Source organism: Prionailurus bengalensis, chromosome D2 (assembly GCF_016509475.1).
Source record: "Prionailurus bengalensis isolate Pbe53 chromosome D2, Fcat_Pben_1.1_paternal_pri, whole genome shotgun sequence".
Classification (NCBI taxonomy): Eukaryota; Metazoa; Chordata; class Mammalia; order Carnivora; family Felidae; genus Prionailurus; species Prionailurus bengalensis.
The window spans coordinates 44,082,234-44,105,513 of NC_057351.1; the positions used below are offsets into that span (position 1 = coordinate 44,082,234).

Sequence of the window (23,280 nt, forward strand, 5' to 3'; positions counted from 1 at the left end):
GCTGACAGCGTGGAGCCTGCTTAGGACTCTCTCTCTCACCCTGTCTCTCTGCCCCTCCCCCACTCACTCTCCCTGTCTCTCTCCCAAAATAAGTAAATAAAAACTAAATAAATAAATAAATAAAGTGAGCCAGAGCTACCACCCATCTGTCCTCGGTCCCTATGGCAGAGATCCGGTTGCTCTGGGGGAATCCTTTGAAGTGCTGCAGAAGCCTGGTCCCTCTGAGGAGCCAGCCACCCGGCTTCTTTCTTCCGGAAGACTCAGAGCTCTGCAAGCCTCCCTTCCTTGCTGCCAAGAGAAGGTGGTTGCGGGGGTCCCTGCCACCCTCCCAGCCAGCACAACCACGGTGGCCCTGTCTTAATTTTCTAACTGCCACTTTCTTAACCTCAGCATCTGTGAGCCTCATTAGAAGCCTCTGCAAACCCTCTCCGGATGTGCACAGGAAAGAAACAAACAAACAAGCCAACAGGCAGACAAGGCAACCCAAAACAATTAAACCAAAAAATTAAAAGACAGCATGCCAGGCCGACGTGAGGAGGTAGGTAAGGACAGCAGGCAAGTCCTCACGGGCACGACATCAGGCCACTTGGAAGATGACTTCCAGCAAGGAACTGGATAAACAGAAACCCACAGGGAAAGCAGTGTGTCAGGTGTGACCCTAGCTTCTGGTTCTGAGTGGGCTTGTCACCACTCCCAGAGCCTCCAGTGAGGTGGACAGCTGCCACCAAAATCAAAACTCCCAGTCTTCTTCTTACAATGGAGAATGGCCATACAATGCAATTTTGTGCAATTTCGTGCAATTTCAGCTTTTTCACATTCCAGGATGAGGCGACCAAGGAGGTCAGGCTTCCGTTCTCAAGCATTGCCGCTGGGCAGGAGAGTTCCCACAGGAGGGCAGGCCTCCGTGTCACAGCACACATCTCACATCAGAAGAGGGGAAAGCCGACCACGGACACAAGTCACCCCTGGCCAGGCCACCTGAGTCTGCATGTCCCAGCCCTGCCCACCCTTCCCACGGATGCCTCACTTCCCAGCACTCGGTCATGTAAACTGCCGGCCCCCCCAAACCTCCCTCCTGTTGAACACGCCATTTCACATCCTGATTGTTCCTGGGATTTCCTTGCCCCTCCTCTGCCCGAAACCCTCCTTGCTCCCAGCTATAATTCAAACTCCACCATCTCCCTGGGCAGTTTGTTCAGCACTAGGCTCAGAGGCCAATAAGCTGGTGCTGTCCTGGGTACTGAAGAGGAACAGGAACAGTGAAAAGTGGCCTGGGGTCACCGGGAGCTCCATCCTTCAGACCCAGCATTTCATTTCGACTTCCCCAGAACCCCTGAGGTAGGCATCTTTTTTATCCCCATTACCGAAGGGAGAAAACTAAAGATGAAAAAGATTTGTCCACGTGCCCAGAAATAAGTCTGAAGAAGGCTGAGGCAGGAATGACACCCAAGTCCTCCAGCAGGCTCCCCACAAAACCAAGGCAGACACTACAGCCTTCATTGTGATATGAACATTTGTTCCTCTGGGAAACTGTGGAGAGAACTTTCAGGTGAACTGAGCCTGTTTGAACTCTCGTCGGGCCCTGGCCTCCAGATACACAGAATCTCCCTACACACCTGCCAAAGGAGGAAAATATAGGCAGAAATTCAGTGGGCTGAACACACTGGTTCACTGCTGGAACTGGAGGAGGGCGAGTCTTTGGCTTTGTACATCTTTGGACTCCATAGAAATTATGTATCACTGTTGTAACTGGAAATTTTAGACAGACTTCCAGTTATGGAATGAGTAAATCAGGAAATGAAAGGTACAGCACAAGGAATATAATTTGTAATAACGTTATACCTTGACAGAATGCTGCTACATTTGTGGCGAACACAGCATAACATACAGCCTTGTCCAATCACACTATGGTGTACCTGAAACTAATGTAACATTGTGAGTCAACTATACTTCAATTTTAAAAAATCTCAAATAGGGACACCTGGCTGGCTCAGTCGGTTAAGTGTCTGACTCTTGATTTCAGCTCAGATTATAATCTCACGGTTTGTGAGTTCGAGCCCCACATGGGGCTCTGGGCTGACAGTGTGGAGCCTGCTTGGGATTCTCTCTCTGCCTCTCTGTCTTCCCCTCCCCTGCTCGCTCACTCTCTCTCTCTCTCTCAAAAATAAATAAATAGAATAAACCTTAAAAAATCTTTTAAAAAATCTCAAATGGGGTGCCTGGGTGGCTCAGTCGGTTGGCATCTCACTTCAGCTCAGGTCATGATCTCACCGTTCATGAGTTCGAGCCCCACGTCAGGCTCTGTGCTGACAGCTCGGAGCCTGGAGCTTGCTTCAGATTCTGTCTCCCTCTCTCTCTGTCCCTCCCCACCTCTCTCTCTCTCTCTCTCTCTCTCTCTCTCTCTCTCTCTCTCTTCTCTCTCAGTAATAAATAAACATTAAAAAATTTTTTTAATCTCAAATAAACAAATGCTTCCTAGAAGAATAAATGGGCAATGAAATGTCCCAAAATACAGATTCCTTCATTCACTCGCTCGTCGAATATTTAATGAGCACCTACTATGTTCCAGCTGCTGTTCTAAATGCTGGCTATGCAGCATCATTCAGCAAAACAGACCAAATCCCTGCCTGTACGGAACTCACATTCTAGTTGGGGTAAGACACACATCAAAAAATAAATAAATGGCAGTGGATTTAATGAAAACAAATAAGGCAGGAAGGGAAAAGGGGTGCCAAGAGGAAAAAGAGTTCATCTTCAAAAGAGTTAGTGAGGGAAGGCAGATGGGATTAAAGCCAGGCCCTGAAGGTGAGGAAACAGCCTGAAGATATCTAACTTCTTGGTGGGAAGAGTGTCCCAGCAGAGGAAACAGCCAGCACAAAGGTTCTGAGGCCAGACTGCACCTGGTATGTTCACATAGCAGCAAGGACTAGAGGGGAATAGATAGGATTGGGGGGAAAGGGGCCATGACAGTGGGCAGGACATGAAGGCAGGGCAGTGGCTGTTACTCCCGTACAAAATGGAAAGCTCCAGTGGCCACAGTGGACCTTTGGGTTAACATCTGAGATTCCCACAGGACACTTTACACCTTCACACCTTCGGGTGCCCCAGTACCTTCCTGCCTCCTGAGACTCCCAAGGGGAAGGATGTTCTGAAAACTGTTTCAGAGATCCTGTTTGGATGCAAGCCAAGCCAGTCCCACCAGCCGCCCTCCCACAGAACCCTGCTGTAGCCTCCAGCCAGCCAGGTCAGCGCTGAGCACCAGGCAAGAGAAACCCACTTCCCAGGCCTCAGCTGAGATCCCCTTGCAAAAGGCAAAGGAAAACTTTTAAAGCATAAGGTCCCAACCCCACTACTGTGTGCCAAGCACATGCTAAAGGCCAGGTTCTACCACCAGCCTAGGAGGGAAGTGCTGTGATACGCATCTTACCAGGAAAACCAAGGCTTCAAAGGGTACACGGCTCCCCCAGGATGCAGTAAACAGTGCAGCAGGGACTTGAACCTAGTTCTTTCTGACACTACAGCCTGTGTTCACAACACCCCAATGAGAAGGCTTCTCTGTCCAGTGACCAGATGTCAGAGCTCTCATCCTGGCTGGAGACGGCATTGGCCTGAGTGCCAGCCACGGTTGCCAAAGGGCTTCCCTGTCTCCCCTTGCCCCTCCCCTGCCATCCACACCTCCCAGTCCCACTCCCTCTCTCCTGCCCAGCCACACTGACACTCTAGGTCCCTAAGAACCCTCTTTAGGAACAGAAAGGCAGCTACGGGGAGGCTGCACATGGGCCCCAGGCACAGGGCCTGTGGCCACCCAACCAGTGCTGAAGTGACTGGGGCCAAGGACAGGTGACCTACAATTTCCTTTCTTCAAAACATATGTTGCTATATCTAGCAATATTCTACCCCCTCATTGGGCTGGTAGTTACTCTGGTGCATACATTTGTCACACCCATCAAATATCACACACCTAAGGAGTATATTTTATTGCATGTCAGTTACACCTCAATATAGTTCATTACAAAAATGAAGGCGCTCTCGTGACATTGCTGGGTCCTGTTAGGAAACAGCCATGCTTTCCCTGACAGAACGGTAGGAGGTGATTTAACTGAGGCCTTGAAGAGGACACGGTATTTCATTTCACCGAGGGGCAGGGGACAGATCCAATCTGAGCCAATGGTCTTCCCAGACGTTGGGGCCACATCACATGGTACTCTTCCTGGAATTCTGGCATTTAACAACAAAACCTACTTCCTCTTGTGTGCTGGGGTCAATGGGATCAAAGCAATCAGGACCAGCAGGAGAGGGTTGACAATGGGGCCATATCTGTCTTCCAAGGGGACTTTCTGGCATGGTGTAGAAGAGGAAAGCACAGAAGGTCTGGCCAAGTTCTTGCTGTGGCGGCTACTGTGGCCTCCAGCTGCACAAGGGGGCATATGTGGGGGCCAGTGCAGGCTTGTCTTCCCGTTCTTTATCCATGCCTGTATCAGGCCTTTCCTCCCATCCCCAGATGCACTCTGGAATCTGGCAGAGGGGTGAGGGAACTTCAGACTTAATGAACTTTAATCTTCTAGGGAATGCTACAATTAACATGCCCTGAAGTATAGTTGCTTTGTAATTAGATGGAAGAACAAAACCCAAAACACTCGTCCTGCTAAAGTTATTGTCGAACTTCTTGGTAGGTTTCCTAGCAATTAAACTCACTTACTCATTTCATCTAGAAAAAGCATTTATTACTTCAATTTAAACTAATGCCATAATGATACAATGTGTGTTATTAATGAGATCCTCAGTTGTCTGGCCTGCTTTGCCAGGGGCCAGAAAGAAGACGCTGTTGGTGCAGAGCATTAAAACAGCATTTGGTCTGGGGCGTCTGGGTGGCTCAGTCAGTTAAGCATTGGAGTCTTGATTTCCGCTCAGGTCATGATCTCACAGTTTTTCAGATCCAGCCCCACACTGGGCTGTGTGCTGACACTGCAGAGCCTGCTTGGGATTCTCTCTCTCCCTCCTCCCAACTCTCTCTCAAAATAAATAAATAAACTTTTTTTTTAAAAAATAGCATTTAGCCCAAATGATTCTTTCTTCTGGGGAGTTTCACTTCAAGAAGACTCAGGGGTAAGGTCCAATGGCTGACAGATGTTTGCTATGAGAACCAGTCAGGCTGTCTTGCTGAGGAGGTGTGATGGCTCACCAGAGCCACCTGTGACCATGTAGTGAATGTCCCCTGCAGGCAAGACACCTGACCCCCAAACTCTGTCTCCCTATGTACCAAGAACACAACCAAGATGTGGTCCAGGCCTCAGAACAAGCCACAGCAGAGATTCACCAGCTCAGAGGCCAAGAGAAAAGAAGCAGCAATGGGGCCCCGCACTGGCCACAATTCCTGAGTAACTAAGTCTGACCGAGCACTTCAGCATGTGCCAGGCGCTGGTCTGAGCCCTTTGCATGTATTAACTAAATTAATCCCCACCCTGACCCTATAAACAGGGATCGTTATTTTATCCCCACTTTATAAACAAAGAGACTAGGCCCAGTGTCACAGCTATAGAAGCAGAACTGGGATTCAACCCCGCCAGACTGTTCTTGAGCCCATGCCCCTAACCACTACACTCAAGGTAATCCTGAGCCAGAGTGGAGGGGCAAACAGCTGGACCTCTCACGGCAACCCTCTGCAGAGGCCCTGTCGCCACACCCAGTCCTCCGATGGAAGAGCGCCAAGTACCTCCACTCCCGGTTCCCACACACAGTTTGCTATTATCACACAGACCACCTGCTTTGTGCCACAAACTCCGCTGAGTGCTTGCTCTCATAGCCTATGAATTCCCATCCCATTCCAGAGGTGAGGAAACTGAAGCTCCAAGAAGGTCTCCATGGGCAGTAAGAAGGAGGGAGGGGTGGCAAGCCACATTTTTTTTCTGTTTACTCATTTTTTGTACTTGGTACAAAACTCAAAAGGTATTTTTTTAAGTGCTGTGAAAAGCAGATCTCCCGTGCCTGTCCCAAGTCATTGTGTTTCTCTCTCTAAAACAACATTTCACCACACGGATGGTGTGTGTACTCAAATACATATACACAAGCTTGCTTTTACACCGAGCAAGCCTCCACACCTTTGTTCTCACTTGGCTATTGTCAGCTAAGAGCGTCACGTGTTCGAACTCTTGCCTCACAGTACATAAAGAACGAGTATTCAACTATATATATATATATATATATATATATATATATATATATCTCCTAATAGATTAACCAATTTGCTGAAGATGAGCATTTAGGTTGTTGGCAATTTCTGCTGTTACTAACAACGCTACAATAAATCTTTGTGTTAAGAAGAGAGTCTACCTGCAGTGTTTGCCATGCGGACCCAGAGGCGGCGAGCACAGCCGTGATACCCAGCTTTGGGAATCAGACGTGGCCAGCCCCCTGTTCCTCAGCTGTATGACCTAGAGTGAGCCTCTTTACTTCTCTGAGCCTCAGTTTCCCTGTAAAACAGGAATGGTGCGAACCCACCTGGAAGTGTTGCCATGAAATGATGTAAGCTGGCGCTGTTAAAGTGCCTGCATCGTGCTTGGCGCAGAGCGAGGGCTGGAGAGACAGGAGCTGTTACTCACTGACACCTAAGTCAGCTGGGGCATTCAGGTCCTGCCTGCAGCTTGGACTCCAGGCCTGGGGCTTGTCCTCAGTCTAATCACAGTTCCTCTCTATGCGTTACTTCCTTCTCTTTCATGAGCAGCCAGTGAGTCTGGACACAAGAGCTGAAGGACTGGGGCCATCCAGAGATGAAGACCCCCATGTCCTCTATCTGCCCTCAGGCCTCTGAATGGGCATGAAAAATAGGCCCAACGGCACCACCCGAGGTAGCAAGGTACAGCTCCCAGGGATTTCTGGGGGTCCTAAGCTCACTGTGAGCCTCTAAGGCCTGCCTGGACTATAGTCCAGCCTCACCCCTGGCCACTAACCACAATCCAGGCATATGATCTGTCTCTTCTTCACTGCTTCCAGGCCTTCCAGTGTGCTCTTCCCTCTTCCTGGGACACTCTTCCTACTCTCCTCCCTTTTGCTCCCAAGCCCTTTGTTTACCCAACTCCTAACAGTCCTTAAGTCATTGCTTACATGTCACCTCCTGCAGGAAGCTCTCCTTAACCACCTTGCCACAGGCTGTGCAATCACCACCAAGAACAAGATTGGCCCTGGGCCATGGCAGAGTCATGGAGGAATTTCAGGCCATGGCTTCAGGGAAAGAGGCAGTCTAGCATCAGGAGCCACATGTGTCTTATGCTGGGACCTAACTGTGGGTACCCAGCCAGGAGGGCAACATCTGTCCTCAGTGCAGAGAGTGAGTTTTTGAAAGGAAATTATGACATTTGGGCAGGGAAGGACTCCTTAAATGAGAAGAAAAAGAGCTAACTGTATAAAAGGTGAATAAATCTAACAACAATATAATATAGAACTTCTGTGCATTAAGACAACTAACTGACAGAAGTTATCTCCCATACTTAAAAAAGAAAAGTCTCAATGTTTTGAAATGGGCAAAAATTTTAAATGGTAAACAGGCATTTCATAGAAAACAAAAATAGTTCATAAAGATAGGAAAAAATGCTCCATTTCATCTGTTATCAAGAAAATGTAAATTTAAAGCATACTAAGATACCATGTCACATGAAAATCTTAAAAGTAAAAAGAATACCAGGTGTCGGTGAGGTTGGGGAGCTTTGAGAATTCTGGAACTTTGCAGACAGCAGTGTAAACAGGTAGAGATGCTTTGCAAAACAATGTGAAATAACCTAATAAATTGAAACATGCCTGGATAAAATACTCCAGCAATTCTGCTCCTCAGGATGGACTCTCAAAAAACTCTTTCACAAACTAGTGCAGCCACTCTAGAAAACAGTATGGAGGTTCCTCAAAAAGTTAAAAATGAAACTACCCTACGATGCTATAATCACACTACTGAGTATTTACCCAAAGAATACAAAAACACTAATTCAGAGGGATACAAGAACCCCAATGTTAAAGCAGCATTAATTACAATAGCCTAGATATGGAAGCAGCCCAAGTGTCCACTGACTGATAAATGGATAAAGAAAATCTGCTATATTATACAATGGAATACTACTCAGCCATAAAAAAGAATGAAATCTTGCCATTTGCAATGACATAGAAGGAGTTACAGAGTATTATGCTAAGTGAAACAAGTAAGTCAGAGAAAGACAAATACCACACGATTTCACTCTTATGTGGAATTTGATAAACAAAACAAATGAGCAAACGGAGGAAAAAAGAGAGAGACAAACCAAGAAATAGACTCTTAACTGTACAGAATGAACTGATGGGTTATCAGAGGGGAGGTGGGTAGACAGATGGGTTAAATAGGTGATGGGGATTAAGCAGTGCATTTGTTGTGATGAGCACTGGCTGATTAAAATAAAAACTTTAAAAAAAGAAATATTGAGAATATTTAAAACTTTAAGAAATAAATTAAAATGTGAATAAGTAAAAAAAAAAAGCCTCTTGCACAAACATCAAAAGTACAAGAATGTTCTAATTAGCATTATATGTAATAGCAAAAACCTGGAAATAACTCAAATGCCCATAACAATAAAATGGATAATAAATCAGATGATACTATGCAACCATAGAAAATGACTGAATACACCTGAATCAGATGAATGGCTCTCAAAAACCTAATTTTGAGTTTAGGCAGTCACAAAAGTGTATAGAAGTGCTATTCCATATATTTAAAGTTCACAAACAGGCCAAACCTAAGCAATATGTATTTCAGGATCCATACCTGTATGATAAACTATCAAGAAAAGCAGGGAACTGGCTAGCACACTATCAGGTTAGTGGTTATGTCCCCTCAGTAAAGGAGGACATGATAGGAAAGGGACGCACATGGTTCCTTTACATTTTTTAAACTGGTATGGATTCATGGGAGTTTATTTATTATCATTCTTGTTACTTGGCATATACATTGTTACCATGTATGACTTTTAGTTGTTTTTAATAATTTAAAAACTACCACAAGGGGTGCCTGGGCGGCTCAGTCGGTTGAGTGTCTGACTCTTGATTTCGGCTCAGTTCATGATATCGTAGTCTGTGAGATCAAGCCCCGTGTTGGGCTCTGAGCTGACAGCACAGAACCTGCTTGAGAATCTCTTTCTTCTCTCTTTCTCTGCCCCTTCCCGGATCATACTTGCACGTGCTCACTCGCTCGCTCTCTCTCTCTCTCTCTCAAAATAAATAAATAACCTTTATGTATGTATATATATACATAAATACATAAGAGCACAAATAGACAGTGGGCACTCAGGCAGATCCTGACCCACCCCCAGCCTGCAGGCTGGTCCAGGGGCCAAGAGCAAGCTGCTGCACACTGGAGACACTATAGAGAAAAGAGCTCTGGTGTCCCGACTTCACATCCCAGCCCTGTGTAGCTTTAGCCAACTTCCTCTGTTTCTTTATCTGTGAAGAGTTCTTAGCAAAATCATTGTCCGTGGTGGGGACATGGTGAATATTTGTTGAATGAATGAGTCAAGACATCCAAGATTCCATCGTAACTACCACCCTCATCCAAATGTATTCCTGAGGGGGAAATTGTGGCTACAGCTTCTAGCACCCACCTCCCCACACACACAAATGAATATCCCAGAATCTGAAGTGGCACATCAGAAAGTTCTCTGTTCTGTTCGATCCAAACTTTTGGTATTTTAATGTTACAGATTTTCTCTCCCAAATGTCAGCTTCTCTTCTATTTTTCCTTTCGCTGTCACAACAAGCATACAAGTATTTTCAATGGAATTTTACCAAATGGCACATCTTACATTTTGTAAACTATATACATGCACACTCCTCTTCTCGCCCCTCTGCCAAGTTCTGTCTCAGGGCCCAGTGATTTTGCTTCTTTGACCCTCATCTCCTGACTCAAATGCCCAGTCCTAAGGTTCCACCCAGAGCAGGTTATTCCTGGGCTTAAAGGGAGGCCAGGGGGCAAATGAGGAAGCATCAGGCCTCCTTAAGCAATAGGCGGAGCTTCTGTGTGACATTCACTAAAGCCCTGAGCACACCAGCCTAGGAATGCCAAGTCCATTCCAAATCACTCTTCCTTCCTTCTTGGCATCAACTTGCCCGGCTGGGGACAGGAAAAGGAAGCTGGAGCCTAGCAAACCCCAGATTACATAAATAGGATGGTGCCTTGGCTAAGGGCGTGGGCATTAAGGTCAAAAAGAACCTCTCTGGGCGTCATGTTCTTTATCTGTAAAACACAACAATAATCCCACCTCAGAGAGTTATTGAATGGCATAAATATATATATGTAATATACATTTAATATACATAAAGATACTTGCAGATCAGCATTTAAAAAAAAAAGTTGCCATATCCCCAAACCACTTCTGTTTGACTTTGGAAGGAATAAAACAGTCTTTACACTCAATTTGCTTTTTAATTGGGCTCATCTGCAGCTAGTGCTGCAGTGGTGGGGTGGAGGAGGGGACCTAAAGAGCTCTGGAGGCACCATTTGTCTTGGGCATATCAGCAGTGTAAGCCCACCTAATACTCTCAGACAGGCCAATGCCAGCCATGCTGAGAAAGCACTCACAACCCGCACTCATGGGCTGGAGATACCGCATCAAACAGCACATGGGTTGGAAAACAGGCCAGAGACTAGACTGTTGTATGAGCAGCACAGCCAGGACAAGCAGTGGAAGTCAAAGTGGTTACAGTTTACAGAGAATATTCTGGAGCAGAAACCTGGCCTCAGAGGCTGTCAAATCAGCGGACCAACGTCCAAGGTCCACAAAGGTAGGAGGTGTTGCACAGAATCCAGTGAAAGAGCTTTGGTCTCCAGAAAGCCTAAAACCAAACAGATCAGCACCCAGGACAGCGACAATCAAATGTATGGCCTCACTGAGACATCGCACTCACCCCCACCATCCAGATCAGAATCAGCAAACATAGCAGGTTGCCGCCAGTCCCTCCCCTGCACCATGCAAACCTCATGGAGCAGTCATGGCATTTTCTATGGTGAGCCCACATACAGCCTCAGAATCCTTCTGAATCCTTCCCAATACAGCATTCAAGGCTCAACCAGTTGCTGGTCTATTAGAGGAAAGCTATTGGTTTACCCTGTCTTCATGGAATCACTGACAAAGGCCAGTCTGGTTGAAAACTAACTTCAAACCTCACCAAAGGTAGCAAAAGTATCCAAGTCAGGAAAAGAGGCACCTCTTTAGGCTTGATTGGAGGTGTTGGGTAGGAGGGGAGAGGTGAGGGGCAGGGAAGTGTGTTTGCAGAATGAAACATCCTAGCCCACCTCCCCACTTCAGAGGTCAGACTACCTGGCGCCTTGTCTTTCTTCCCATTTTTTCCTTTGTCTTCTGTGAAAATTGCTTGAAATATCCATGTCCTCATAAATTAGATGCTTCATTCACACACTGATAATTTCTTGGGGCCAACTCTGTGCCAGGCATGGTACTAAGCAGCAGGGACACAGTAGTGAATAGCACCTGGCCTGCTCCCCCGGAGCTTACAGCCTGGTGTGAGAGTCAGTGTCCATCAACAATTAACCCTCAATAGTTTGTCAGGACACGCTAATAGCAGGCCAAGAGAGTGAGATGTGTACCTCACACATGTAACCAAGGAGCCGGCTCCATAGGAAAGAGAGGAGCCTTCAGACAGGTAGGGATCAGGGCCCCTTTCTTTGGAAGTTCCCACCTCCCAGGCCTTGGGGAAAACCAAGGCTTGAAAAGTTCCTGTAGGCTACAGCACAAAGGGAACAAAGATGTTGGAATAAGGGGGGCTAGGGGGCTTGCAGACCCTACCCCACAGCATCCTCCAGCCCTGGCGGTGTCCACACCTCCCAACAGCCCAGCCTCAGAGCAAACTGGATTCCTGGGTTGAAACATCAGTATGAAGCATTCTCAGGGAAGGCTGAGCCTCTGAGAGACACCCTGTGGGCTCCGGGGGGCTATGCCATGACCTCCAATGCCCTCCACCACCACCACCCAGGGCCAGAGATTGACTGCAGGTGGGAGGGAGAGGTCAGGCCTTGGACACAGTCTAGTTCAAGTGCTTGAAGCCTTGAGTCACCCTTGTCTCCATCACCACCTCATTTCACTTCAGCAGTGACTGTTTGCTCTTCTAATTCCTCCTGGAAGACTCTAAACAGCATATTTGCTCAAGAGCTGGGGACAACATTCCAGTCTTAGAGAAGCAGAGTATTTAGGCAAATGCAAACATATGCTGGTTTCTCTTCTTAGTTACATTCTTGGCAAAGGAATTATTTCACCAAGAGACAAATCAGGACTTTCGAGGGCCCATTCATTCCAACCAGGCCCCAGCGATGGGACTGCTGACCCTTACCAGTCTCCAGACCCTTTAAAGACATGTAATGTGAGTGGCAGCAGCTATAAAAGGGTGACACAGGGATCCCTGTGAGGGAACTACTCTATGTCCTGACCCTAGTGGTCACCTAGTGGTGATAAAATTGCACAGAAGTGAATACAGACACCCAAGTGCCTATAAACTGGAGAAGGATGAAAAAGGTCTCTGGATTGCATCAATGTCAAATGCTGCTTATGATACGATATGAGTTATGCAATGTGTTGCCCATGGGGAACCTGGGTGAAGGGTGCATGGGATCTCTCTGTATTATTTCTCATAATTGCATGTGAATCTCAGTTATCTCAAAATTAAGTCTTTTTTAAAAAAAACACATAATGCGGAAACTGTTTCATCTTGGGAGTAGGACTGGCCTGTTTTCACAGAGCAGCCATAAGAAAACCTAAAACTATTTCTCCAAAGCCCATTTTTGTGCATTTTTAACAAAGTATGATTTCTTTTTCATATGGGAGGTCTTCAAAAAAGCCACATTTAGCAACATCCACATGACCTTACCTGGCCCCATGACCCTTAGGGTGCCCCTCCCCTGACCTAGGCCCAGGGGAGGCATAGGTGATGGCATAGGTTTCAGAGTCACAGGGCAGTGACTCTGAAACTCTGAACTCAGGGCAGACTCTGAAACTCAGGGCAGACCATGGTAGAGGGAGGCAAGGGGCTGGGAGGGCCAGGTGACCGTCCAGCGTGAAGGACAGTCTTTGAAGAGGAGTCTTCTGGGAGGACCGTGCTGGCCGGCCTCTGCCTCTACCTACATGCAGCCCTTCGGATCCCTGCCAGCAGTTTATTAATATTTTATTGAAAACTCTAAGATGATTCAAACTTCAGCTGTCATGATAAGGTGTCGTTGCTAGGCAACATTCGTGCTTGTCTACAGATCTGTTTTTGCAGCTCTTCCCCCACTGGCAAAGCTCAAGGTTAGGCCCTAGCACCCCGAGACCCATACCGCTCAGACCCCCAACCACCATGTGCACCCAGCCCACTCTGAAGCACTCAGCCACCAGCCAATGGCCTGGCTCACGGGTCTCCCAATGCCCAACATGCCTCCCAGGAGCCACAGAGTAACCCCTGCCCCCAACTCACCATACTCGCTGTCGTAGAACATGACAAACTTCTGCCAGCGCAGCTCTGTCACCAGCCTGAGCATGACGTCATTGAGGCGCACGGGCGGTCTGGAGGCCAGCGTGTAGGCCTCACCGTCAGGGCTGGGGTTCAGGTGGCAGGCAGTGCGCGGAGACCCCCCTGGGTTGCGCTGGACAAAGAGGTGTGGGATATGCATCGCATCTGTGAGTGACTGCAGGGCGTTGGCAGACGCACAGCCAGTGGACGTGACCAAGGCCAAAATCCCCTGGGTCATGAGGTCACAGGCTAGAAAGAGAGGGAAGAGAGAGGGAGGGGTCAGCATGGGGACAATGCTGCACTGGCTTCGATCTACATGGCCCATGCCTAGCAGCTCATGCCCGGGGCCCCAAGAAATGCTGCCTGCCTCCAGAGACAGAACTACCCGGAGCCAGGCCAGGAGCTCTCAAATGCAGAGTCCCACTGATGCTTTCAGGGATCCTGCCACCCAGATATTCCTACACCCATTCAGCAGATGAGGAAATGGAGGCTGGGTGAGGCAAAATCATTTGCTCAAAGGTTACTCAAAGAGGGACGGTAGGACGAGAATCCAACCCACATCTGCTTGAGACACCCATCAGGGTTGCTAAATTAGCCATCCTGTTTCCACCTGGGATGTGAGCCTTTTAAGAGCCAAGAACTCATTTTGTGGATCTGTGTGCCTCCAAGGCCAAGACACAAGCCGTGAATATACCGTGTGCGCTATGATTGTTGGCTAGACCGAACTGATTGAGGCTGAAGGGAATAGATTACATCAGAAAGTCAGGGAGACACTTACCCCAGAGGACTCAGGTTTCAGGCAAAAAAAAAAAAAAAAAAAGACAGCACTCCTAGGTCTTCTGGCCAAGTCCACTTAATTTATATCATAAAATACTGGGTCAAACCCCAGATGAAGCAGTCAGTTCCAGAAGCCCAAGATTATTCAAAAGCCAGTTGATAATAACAAAGGAAGATGCATGGCACCTAGGTGGAGGAGGAGAGGGAGGGAGGGAGCCGCCAGCAGCCTGTTCTTGGGCTGAGGCCCTCGCAGCCCATCTTTTGAAGTCATCCAGTATCCGTGAGGGGTGCCCTTTTAGCCACAGACTTATGTCTTTGGGGGACATCAGACCAATTAATAGAAACATGCACCACCCAACACTGCAACCCACTGCTCTGGTTTTGAAGCAAACATTTATTAATAATGCTTATGTGATGGAGGGATGTGGGAGAGCAGATGCAGCTTCAAAACACAGCCTGGGAATGTCAGCAGGCCATCTGCCGCAGACAGCAGACTTTTGAGCAACTTTGACAATGCGGTTCTTTCGGTTGAGAGCCTTTGGGTTTATGTAAACGTCTCAGACAAGGCTGAGAGGAGACCAGGAGCAGAGGAAACAACCCCAAGGAGAAGGCAGTGGGAGCCTGGGAAGGTGAGGGAGGAGGGAGGCCCTCCAAACCTCCAAACCCCAAAGGCCGGCTGCTCCCCACGCAAGGGCGCTCACTGGGCACATTCACGAGCATCAGCAGGACGGTGACTCAAATGCCCACAGTGCTCCCTGCTGGACCCTCAACCCCCATACATAATGCAGGGGCAGGGGCAGGGATGGTGAAATGAGATCCTCTGATGTCTCTTGGAGTCACACAGCCATCCAAATGCTCTGACCAACTCCCATGCAAGCTTCACATGGCAGTTCTCTCCCAAACAAAAATCCAATTGCATCATGCTCCTGTTTAAGGCCTTCAGTGGCTCCCAAGAGCTTTGGGGACAGAGTCTTGTAGGCTTCCCAATGCCTGTAGCTTCCTGCTCTTCACATGCCCCTGCCCACTATGCCCAGGCCAACCAGCCCCGTTTGAGCCCCTGGAACCCTCCACATTTTCTGTTCCCTCTTGCAACTTTCAACTTGAGTGAATACTCAAGACTCAGACTCTATATCCCCAGACTGGCCAGCAACCCCCTGTCTTGAGCTCCCCCTACACCCACACTTTCCCTATCAGGGCATGATGCATGGCTTGTGTAATTCTCTGTCTCTCCTAGGACCACACACTCCAGGGAGCCATGTGATGTGCCTGTTCTGTTCATCATCCTTCCCTAGACACACACCGTGTCCAGCACATGGCAGTCGGCAAAGACTGGTGCAAGAATGCAGTAAGCCCGGACATTTTCATGCCCTCTGGTCAATAATTCCCCTTTAGGCACCTATCAAAATTATGGGAGTGGCTCTGGATCCCAAAACATTCATAGGATACTTATCCATGCTGTTGAAATACTGCTCACAATCTAAAAGATGCAGATAGATGAGTGGTTATGAAAAACACTCCATTTGTTGAAAGCATATGTAGCCTTTAAAATTATTGATGAAGATACTAAGGTAACATGGGAAAGTGCTTGTCATAAAAAAGTTATGTTAAAATAATACAAAATTGTATGTCTTTTATTACATTGATTAAATAAAACTCAACACACATGAAAGACCAGAAGAAAATATTGCAAAACGCTAAAAGTGCATTTTACAAGCGGCCTGAACTGATTTTCCTTCTTTACCATATTTTGCCAAAATTTCGAGTCATGAACAGATCATTCTTTTAGAAAAGAAAAATAATCTTCCAATAATGGGTAAGTTGTGAAGCTATATAGGAGGAGGGACTATTTTCTGAGAATTTTCCCTGTGCCAAATACTGTTGAGTGTGTGTGTGTGTGTGTGTGTGTGTGTGTGTGTGTGTGTGTTGAGTACTTTATGTATGTGTCATTGTGTCCATTTTCCAGATAACAAGTTGTGAGGCCACACAACCAATAAGAGACAGTGCTGAACTGAAATGTCATCCAATCTAAAAAACACTTCTGAGAGGCAGCTAAGTGACAACAGCAGGGCACGAAATTATACACACCCCAGAACTGTAACTAGATAAAAAGCTTGCTTATGGAAAAGGCAGGAGAAAACACCAAAAGGCAAGAAAAGAACAAGGTGTGGTGATGCTGAATTGACTTCTCTTTATTCTCTGGTACATACTTTCTTCAATGCCAATACACTGAATTTCTAACTCTAAGAAGTAATCATACAAAATAAACCGGACATCACAAGGATGGAAAGCTGTCCAGACACCCAGCCCAGGACACCCACAAGAGTGCTCCTGGCTGCCATCACTCACTCCCGGCCCTCCACTGCCCACCCCATCCAACTCCCTCCCAGGTCATCACCTGACTTCTGATGGCAAACCCTGTGCCCATTCCATATACGCCGGTTCTGAAGTCACTGAACCTCTCTGAACCTCAGTTTCCCCATCTGGGCAGGCATCCCACCATCACTGCAGACTGCTTCCTTCCCCTCTGTGTGTTTCATACATATACTCAGCGCCCCCTACTGTGTGCAAACCCCTGCACTGGGCACTGGGGGAGCAAAGGGCACCAGCCCCAATTCTGAGAAGCTTGGATCCACCAAGAAGGCAGACCCCATGATTCAGCCTGTGGGGAAGGAGAGATGAAGCTCCTTGGGACCCAGAGAAGGGTGACCTCAGGGTCTCAGAGAAAGAGGATTTAAACCAGCTGAGATGAAGGAAAACAGCATGACAGAGGGATGCAGCATGACAGAGGGATGCAGCATGACAAAGACACAGGGGCCAGGCAGCAAGAACATGCTCAGGGAACAATTGCCTGACTGGTCACTTTGCCCCAGTCCTGCTGGTAGCCAGGGACACCAACTTCTTGGCTGGGCCTGGGCTCACCAGGGCAGCAGACGAAGCCCTAGAATCTCACTAACCAAGGTTCTGGTTTGGGCTCCTCTGGTCACATGGGGTGAGAGCTCCAGTGATCCCGTCTGTCCTATGACGTGGCCGGTGCTGTGCCTAGCACATCCTACCCTGAGAGTCCCAGGTCTGTAGAAGCCTGGATCAGCAGGATGCTGGCATTTCAGGGAACACTGGCAGGATTGTGATTGTGAGACTGTCCCAGAATGCTGACAGAGCCCATGGGTCCTTTGTGAGCCTCCATTTTCTAAATGAGGATAAGAATCTCTACCCAGCAGAGCTAGGGGAACATGGACTTAGGACATGGACAGCAAGTGCCAACCCTTGCTGTGTACAGGAAAGAGGTTAAATAGAAGTCAGTTTCCTGCCACTCTTCTTGGGCATCCCCATCTCCCCCATCAACGTCCCCACCCAAGTCATACCCAGGATCCCAAGAAACAGTAGTTAAGACAGAGAGCGCCCTCACTCCTGCTGCTGACAGCCCTCGCCGTAGAGGTGGGCACCACTGCCCCACCTCTCGTACAGCCACCTGCAGCATCATGCAAACTCCTCAAGCCGCCAGCCTCGGAAACTGGGTGGATAATTAAGGCTGGAAGCTTCTCCCAGGCACTAATGGAGAGGCCCGATGCAAGTCAATTTCCAATCCGTTGTGAATGGCCTGCTAATTGGGGCACTGTTGAAATGATGGTTATTTAGAGGCTCCTAACATAAAAATAATATGATCAAAATACATCAGATCAAAGCCAAATCAGCTATTAGCTTAATCAAGGTTGTGTGCTCATTCCGGGACAGGACATACCCCCAGTGCAGAGAGAGATGCTGAACCCCAGTGACAGGGTCCCCTGGCCTGAGTCTGAGTCTGGGCCCTGCCACAAACATGCTGTGGGACCTTGGGCAAAGTGCCGGCCCTCTCTGGGCCTCTGTGTTTTCTGTCATGTAACAATGATCGCGCCCACTTCACAGGGGTGTTGTGCTCATTCCGTGAAAGGTCTTGGTATGTGAAGAGCCATTCACACCGCCTGGCACGCAGTAGGGATGCAGAAGTCACCACTGTTATTACCTCTCCTGCTTAGACGTGTTTCCGCAGCTCACTACAAGATAAGAGCCTTTGTTATAATTCTTTGCCTCCAATATCATGTGGTCATAAAGCTGATCTCTCTCTTGATTGCAACAATGCATGCTTGATGGCTTGATAAGGACACCCTGAGAGTGGCTCATCAGCTGGGAAAGCAAGAAGCAGAGCTGAATGTGATGATCAGCTTCGAGCCCCCTCCCCAAGCCTGGTGGCCTAGGAGAGCAGAGGGTCTCTGCAAAGATCTATGCACTGCCCAACAGCATCCCAGGAATCGGGAGAAAGAGGGTGCTCAGAGCTCAAGCTTGGGCCCAAATGAAGAGGACCCATGGGCTCTGCCAGCATTCTGGGACAGCCTCACAATCAAGTTCCTGCCAGTGTCCCCTGAGATGCCAGCATCCTGCTGATCCAGGCTTCTCCAGACATAGGACTCTGAGGGTAAGTCGTGGCAGGCACAGCACCAGCTACATCACAGGACAGACAGGATCTCTAGAACTCTCACCCCGTGTGAGCTTTCTGATCTCCTGGGGAGAACACTGCAGCACAGAGAGGGTTGGCCGGTCAGCCAGGGCCACCTAGCCAGAGAGCACAGAGCAAAGAGATCATCAGAAGCAGACCACCAGGAGCCTCTAGACCCAGTCCCAGAAGAGACAGTGGCCAGCAGGGGACAGAGCCCAGGATTCTGTGGCTAATGCTAGCCAGCACTTCCCTGGACAGAAATGCCTAGGACAGCTCCACACTCAGGGCAGGCCCCAGGGGAGGAGCTGGCCGGCAGGCACAAGGCCTCTCTCTCTGCTGACAGCAAATCCGTGCCGTATCAAGTCATTCGGTGCCTGCAGGTGGACACTGTTGAGAAGAGAAGTATCCCCAGACATTGAGGTCACTCCAGGTACTACCCCGTTTCATGTCCAGTCTTCTCCATCCCCATCAGGATTCCTGGAAAATTCTCAGGTTAAAATTGGTTGGGAGAAGCAATACCCCAGAAGCCTTGGGCTAGAAGAGACAATTTGTGGTGCCACCACTCAGAAATGATGGCCACAGCTGTCCCAGGCCTCCCCTCCACCAGGTGCCCCTGGCATATCCACACTGCTCCTCCCGAAAGACCAGATGTGGCCCGGCGTAAGTGAGATCCACCCACGTGGGCCTCTCAACCTCACGTGCCAACTGGCCTCTGGCTAGCCCCTTCAAGAATCACGAGACTCTTCCAGATGGACAAGGCAAGAGGGAGGGCACTCCACCTGGGTAGGAGCAGAGGTGCCCGGGGAAGCCTGCCAAGGCTCTGCTCATCTCAGCAGGCAGCAGATGGGAGAGCCAGGCTCTGGGCAGCCCAGGGCTTCGCCCTACCCTACAGAAGGAACGGTCTCTCTCTCGGGTGGGGGTCCAGCAGGCCAGCCCCAGGAGCTCTAGCACCTCTGCCTGCCCCGTAAGTGGGGCTCCCAGTGACAGCTCATTATCGTAATCATCTTAACAGCCATGAGCACTCACCCTCCCCTGAGCCACCCTCATTATTGGTGCCCTTCCTTTCCTCCTTTAAGCTGGCACTGCTTTATTAATATTTGAATTCTAATGGCTAATGCTTTAAATTAAGGTAGCATTTATAAATACTTTATAGTCAATGAATAATTGACCAAATTTAGTATTGTCATAACTCATAGTAAATTATTGATCTATGAAGAATAAATATTTTTTTCATGTTTTATTAAGACACTTAAAAGGTAAACAATACCATCAAATGGTGGGGGGAAATGGGTGACAGTACCAGACAAAGGCAGGTGCTAGAGCTCTGGTCCCTATAGTACATCGACCCTCCCTAGCCACTTACCATCAAAGGGCACCCCCCCAAAGAGGAGAGTCACCAGGGTCTTTACCTCCTCCCTCTTGCGCATCCTGTCCTACAGACCTGCTTAAATAACACTCCCAGTGGCTTCCTCCTGCCTTCACTCCCATCTCCTTGCTCAGTTCAGTGTCTGTCCATCTGTCACTACAGCCACTCCATTGCAGACAACCTCACTCCCCTCTCTCTCCTTACGTGGCACAGCTGGTGAAATCCCAACCCGGGGTCAGCCCCCTTCCCCATGTCTGTGAGCAAACAGTGGAGAGTCAGAAAGACCCACGTGCCCGACAACGTGGTGACCCTTGCAAAGCTGTGTCACCTACCTCACCCTGCCATTCACCTTACACCCTCTCCACCACCTTCTCTGCCCACTCTCAGACCTCCCCAACTTCTCCCCCAAGTTCAGCTGATGACCTTGCTTCATTCTTCATGGATAAATGGAAGCCGCAATCAAAAGGAACTCACTCCACTTCTTGCCACCACATTTTCACATCTGTCTGCATTTGTGTTAGAAGCTGAAGAAGACAGCCTCTCCCATCAGAGGCCGGGCCCTGCCCAGGAGCTCTGGGTGCTCCCACCTCTTGCCTTCTCCCAGACCAGACCCATCACTCACCCATCAGTCACGCGCTCTCTCTACGAAATCATCAACCTTCCTTGTATTTGATCTGTCCCTTTACAAGTTAAACCTCAGCCATGTGGATGGTTCCATAGCTGTGGCTCCAGCCCACAGCCCTCTCCTGGGCTGCCAACCCCCAGCCAGGGGAGGCTCCCTTGCTGAGTTCACTGGCAACTCAAACTTGGTGTACCAACACTGAGGTCCCTGGGGTGTGACCTTGTCCCTCCTGGTCACCAATCTCTTCAAAAGAGGCACCCCTCTCCACCACTTGTTCTTGACCCTTCTCTCTCCCTGACCCTCTGCATCCAAGCCATCATCAAGTCCTGGATGTTTTATCCCCAAAATATGCTTGGGTCTGTCAACTTTCTTCCACCACCTTGGTCTAAACCACTATGACATCCCTACTGGACCCACATGCATTCAACCTCCCCCTGGGATCTACACACCATCTATGCCAGTGGAATGGCCTTCATGAAACACCAAGCAGACTGTATTGTCCCTGGTTAATACCCACATTAGCTTCCCACTGGCCTTAAAATAAAATCAACATCCCCAAACAGGCCCTGCAAGGCCCTGCATAACCCACACCCATGCCCTGTGTCCCAGGCAGGCGGCTGTCGTGCTGTAACTCAGACACTGCTTCTCCCGCTTCTGGGTCTCTACAAACTCCCTCTGCTTACAGTGCTCCTCCTGCTAGCTCTCTCATTCTGTGCTTTTGTGGGTAACCGTCACCCCCCAAAGAGAACTTTCCACAACCCTTATTTTCCCTTGCTGTACTTGGCCTGCACACCACCCACCAACATTTGCAGTTGTGGACTATTCTGAGCAGCCGCCGCCAGTCATCTTTCTCTGAACCATGAGCCCATGAGCAAAAGAGCCTGCATACCGCTTACCCTCCGAGCCCCTGGCCCAGCGCCCGGCACAGCACAGCAGAGCAACAAACTATTTAATACTCCTAACAACTCCGCAAGAGAAGCACTATGGGGGTCCATATTTCATTGGTGACACAGAGTTTTCAAACCTACCAAGGTCCCCAGATACTCATGTCCTCCCAAAAGGGTAGCCATGTTCCAAAATTTGGAGAAGGGGAGTTTCTTAATTCACCAAAAGCTCACAAGGTGCCAAGAGGACAGTGGGAGAAAAGTTGGCTGGGCCTGAGGCCCCGGAGCACCCCCAGGGTAGGAGATCCCACACCCCTCTGGCCTCACGGTCAGCCCAGGCGAGGGGCCCAACAGCAGCAGGGCCAAATGGTCCCACTGGATTTTGGACCGTAGCCTGAGGCAGGTGGGCAGCTGGGGCAGGCAAGATGCACAGAGACAACCAGGAGGGTGGGGTAGAGCTGGCAACACCATGCCAATCTCTGGGGCCTCATCCTTATGCCAATTAATGAATCAAAACTGATTCCCTGCTCCCGCAGATTGGAAACACAGGGAACACTGGGTGGGATCGTGCTGGCTTATTTATAGCTCTCCAGCTCCTCATTAATGATTTTTACTGCTCCGCCAATGGAACGCCAGGCTCCCAGGCCGGATTCGCACAAAGCCTACACTGTGGAAGTTAAATCAGGACAGTGACAAGTCCTGGGAGACTGAGAGAACCTCGAAAGCAGCCGAGCACCCAGGAACCTCCTGTGGCTCTCTCTGCACCCCAAGCCCAGACCTCCCTTCCCGGACGCCCCTCACCCTGCCTCCAAATGCCACTCCCTACACTTGCTCACATCTCTTATCAGCCTACTTGTCTCCCTGCCTCCCAGCATTTCTTTCTCCAACCCACTTTGCAGACCAAAGCTCAGCAACCAAGCATGCCCCAAAGTACCTGCCATGCTCCCCACTACCTAGCAGTCAAAGTCCAGTTTGTGAGATCCCCCAGTACCCCTCAACTCCACACACCAGCATGGCACCCATCTGTTGACCAACTTTCACAAGCCCTGTGCTCTCCGCTGGTCACCACACCCACCCTAAACTCTAACTTTGCACATGCAGATTCCTTTTGCTTGAAATGCCCTTCCTCCACCACTATGACCTTCAAACTCCTACTTCTCCTCCAAGACCTACCCCAAATGCCTCTTTCTCTATGGAACTTTCCTTGACTTCCCCTTGCTAAGGAAAATTAATCATCCCTTTCCCTGAAGGAAAGTACTGCACCCTAGCATACTTCTATCAAGCATGTATTATTTAACTTCATGCTTAATTCCTAGGGTCCAAGAAAAGAAACTGAGTTTCATGGCTTTCTGTATCTCCAGGCTCAGGGCCTGATAAAGAGATGGTCAGGGGATGTTCACGGAAGGCATGAGTAAGTGAAAGCACAGATGCATAGAGAATGAGTGAAAAGCTGGAAATGTCAGTGCTATAAGGTAAAGGAGTCACCCAGAGAATCCGTGGGATGGGAAACATGTCAGGAATGATGCAATGGAAAAGTCTGCCTTGTCAAAGAGCAGGGCTAGCTCTGGGCAGTACAGTGAGTGGGCTCTGGGGCCTCCTGGACTTGGCTCAGAATACAATCCTTGCATGGCTGAGCCAGGGCGCCATGGGATACTCA

General features: G+C 48.9%; 1 protein-coding gene across 2 annotated transcripts in view; it reads right to left on the minus strand.

Annotated features, from left to right (window-relative positions):
* The window catches only part of GRID1 (glutamate ionotropic receptor delta type subunit 1), a 699,728-nt gene that overhangs the window by 533,068 nt on the left and 143,380 nt on the right, over window positions 1–23,280 (minus strand). For both annotated transcript variants that reach the window (XM_043596765.1, XM_043596766.1), the window contains exon 3: window positions 13,468–13,752. In XM_043596765.1, coding sequence (XP_043452700.1) covers window positions 13,468–13,752 — 285 coding nt within the window. The remainder of the gene's footprint in view (window positions 1–13,467; window positions 13,753–23,280) is intronic.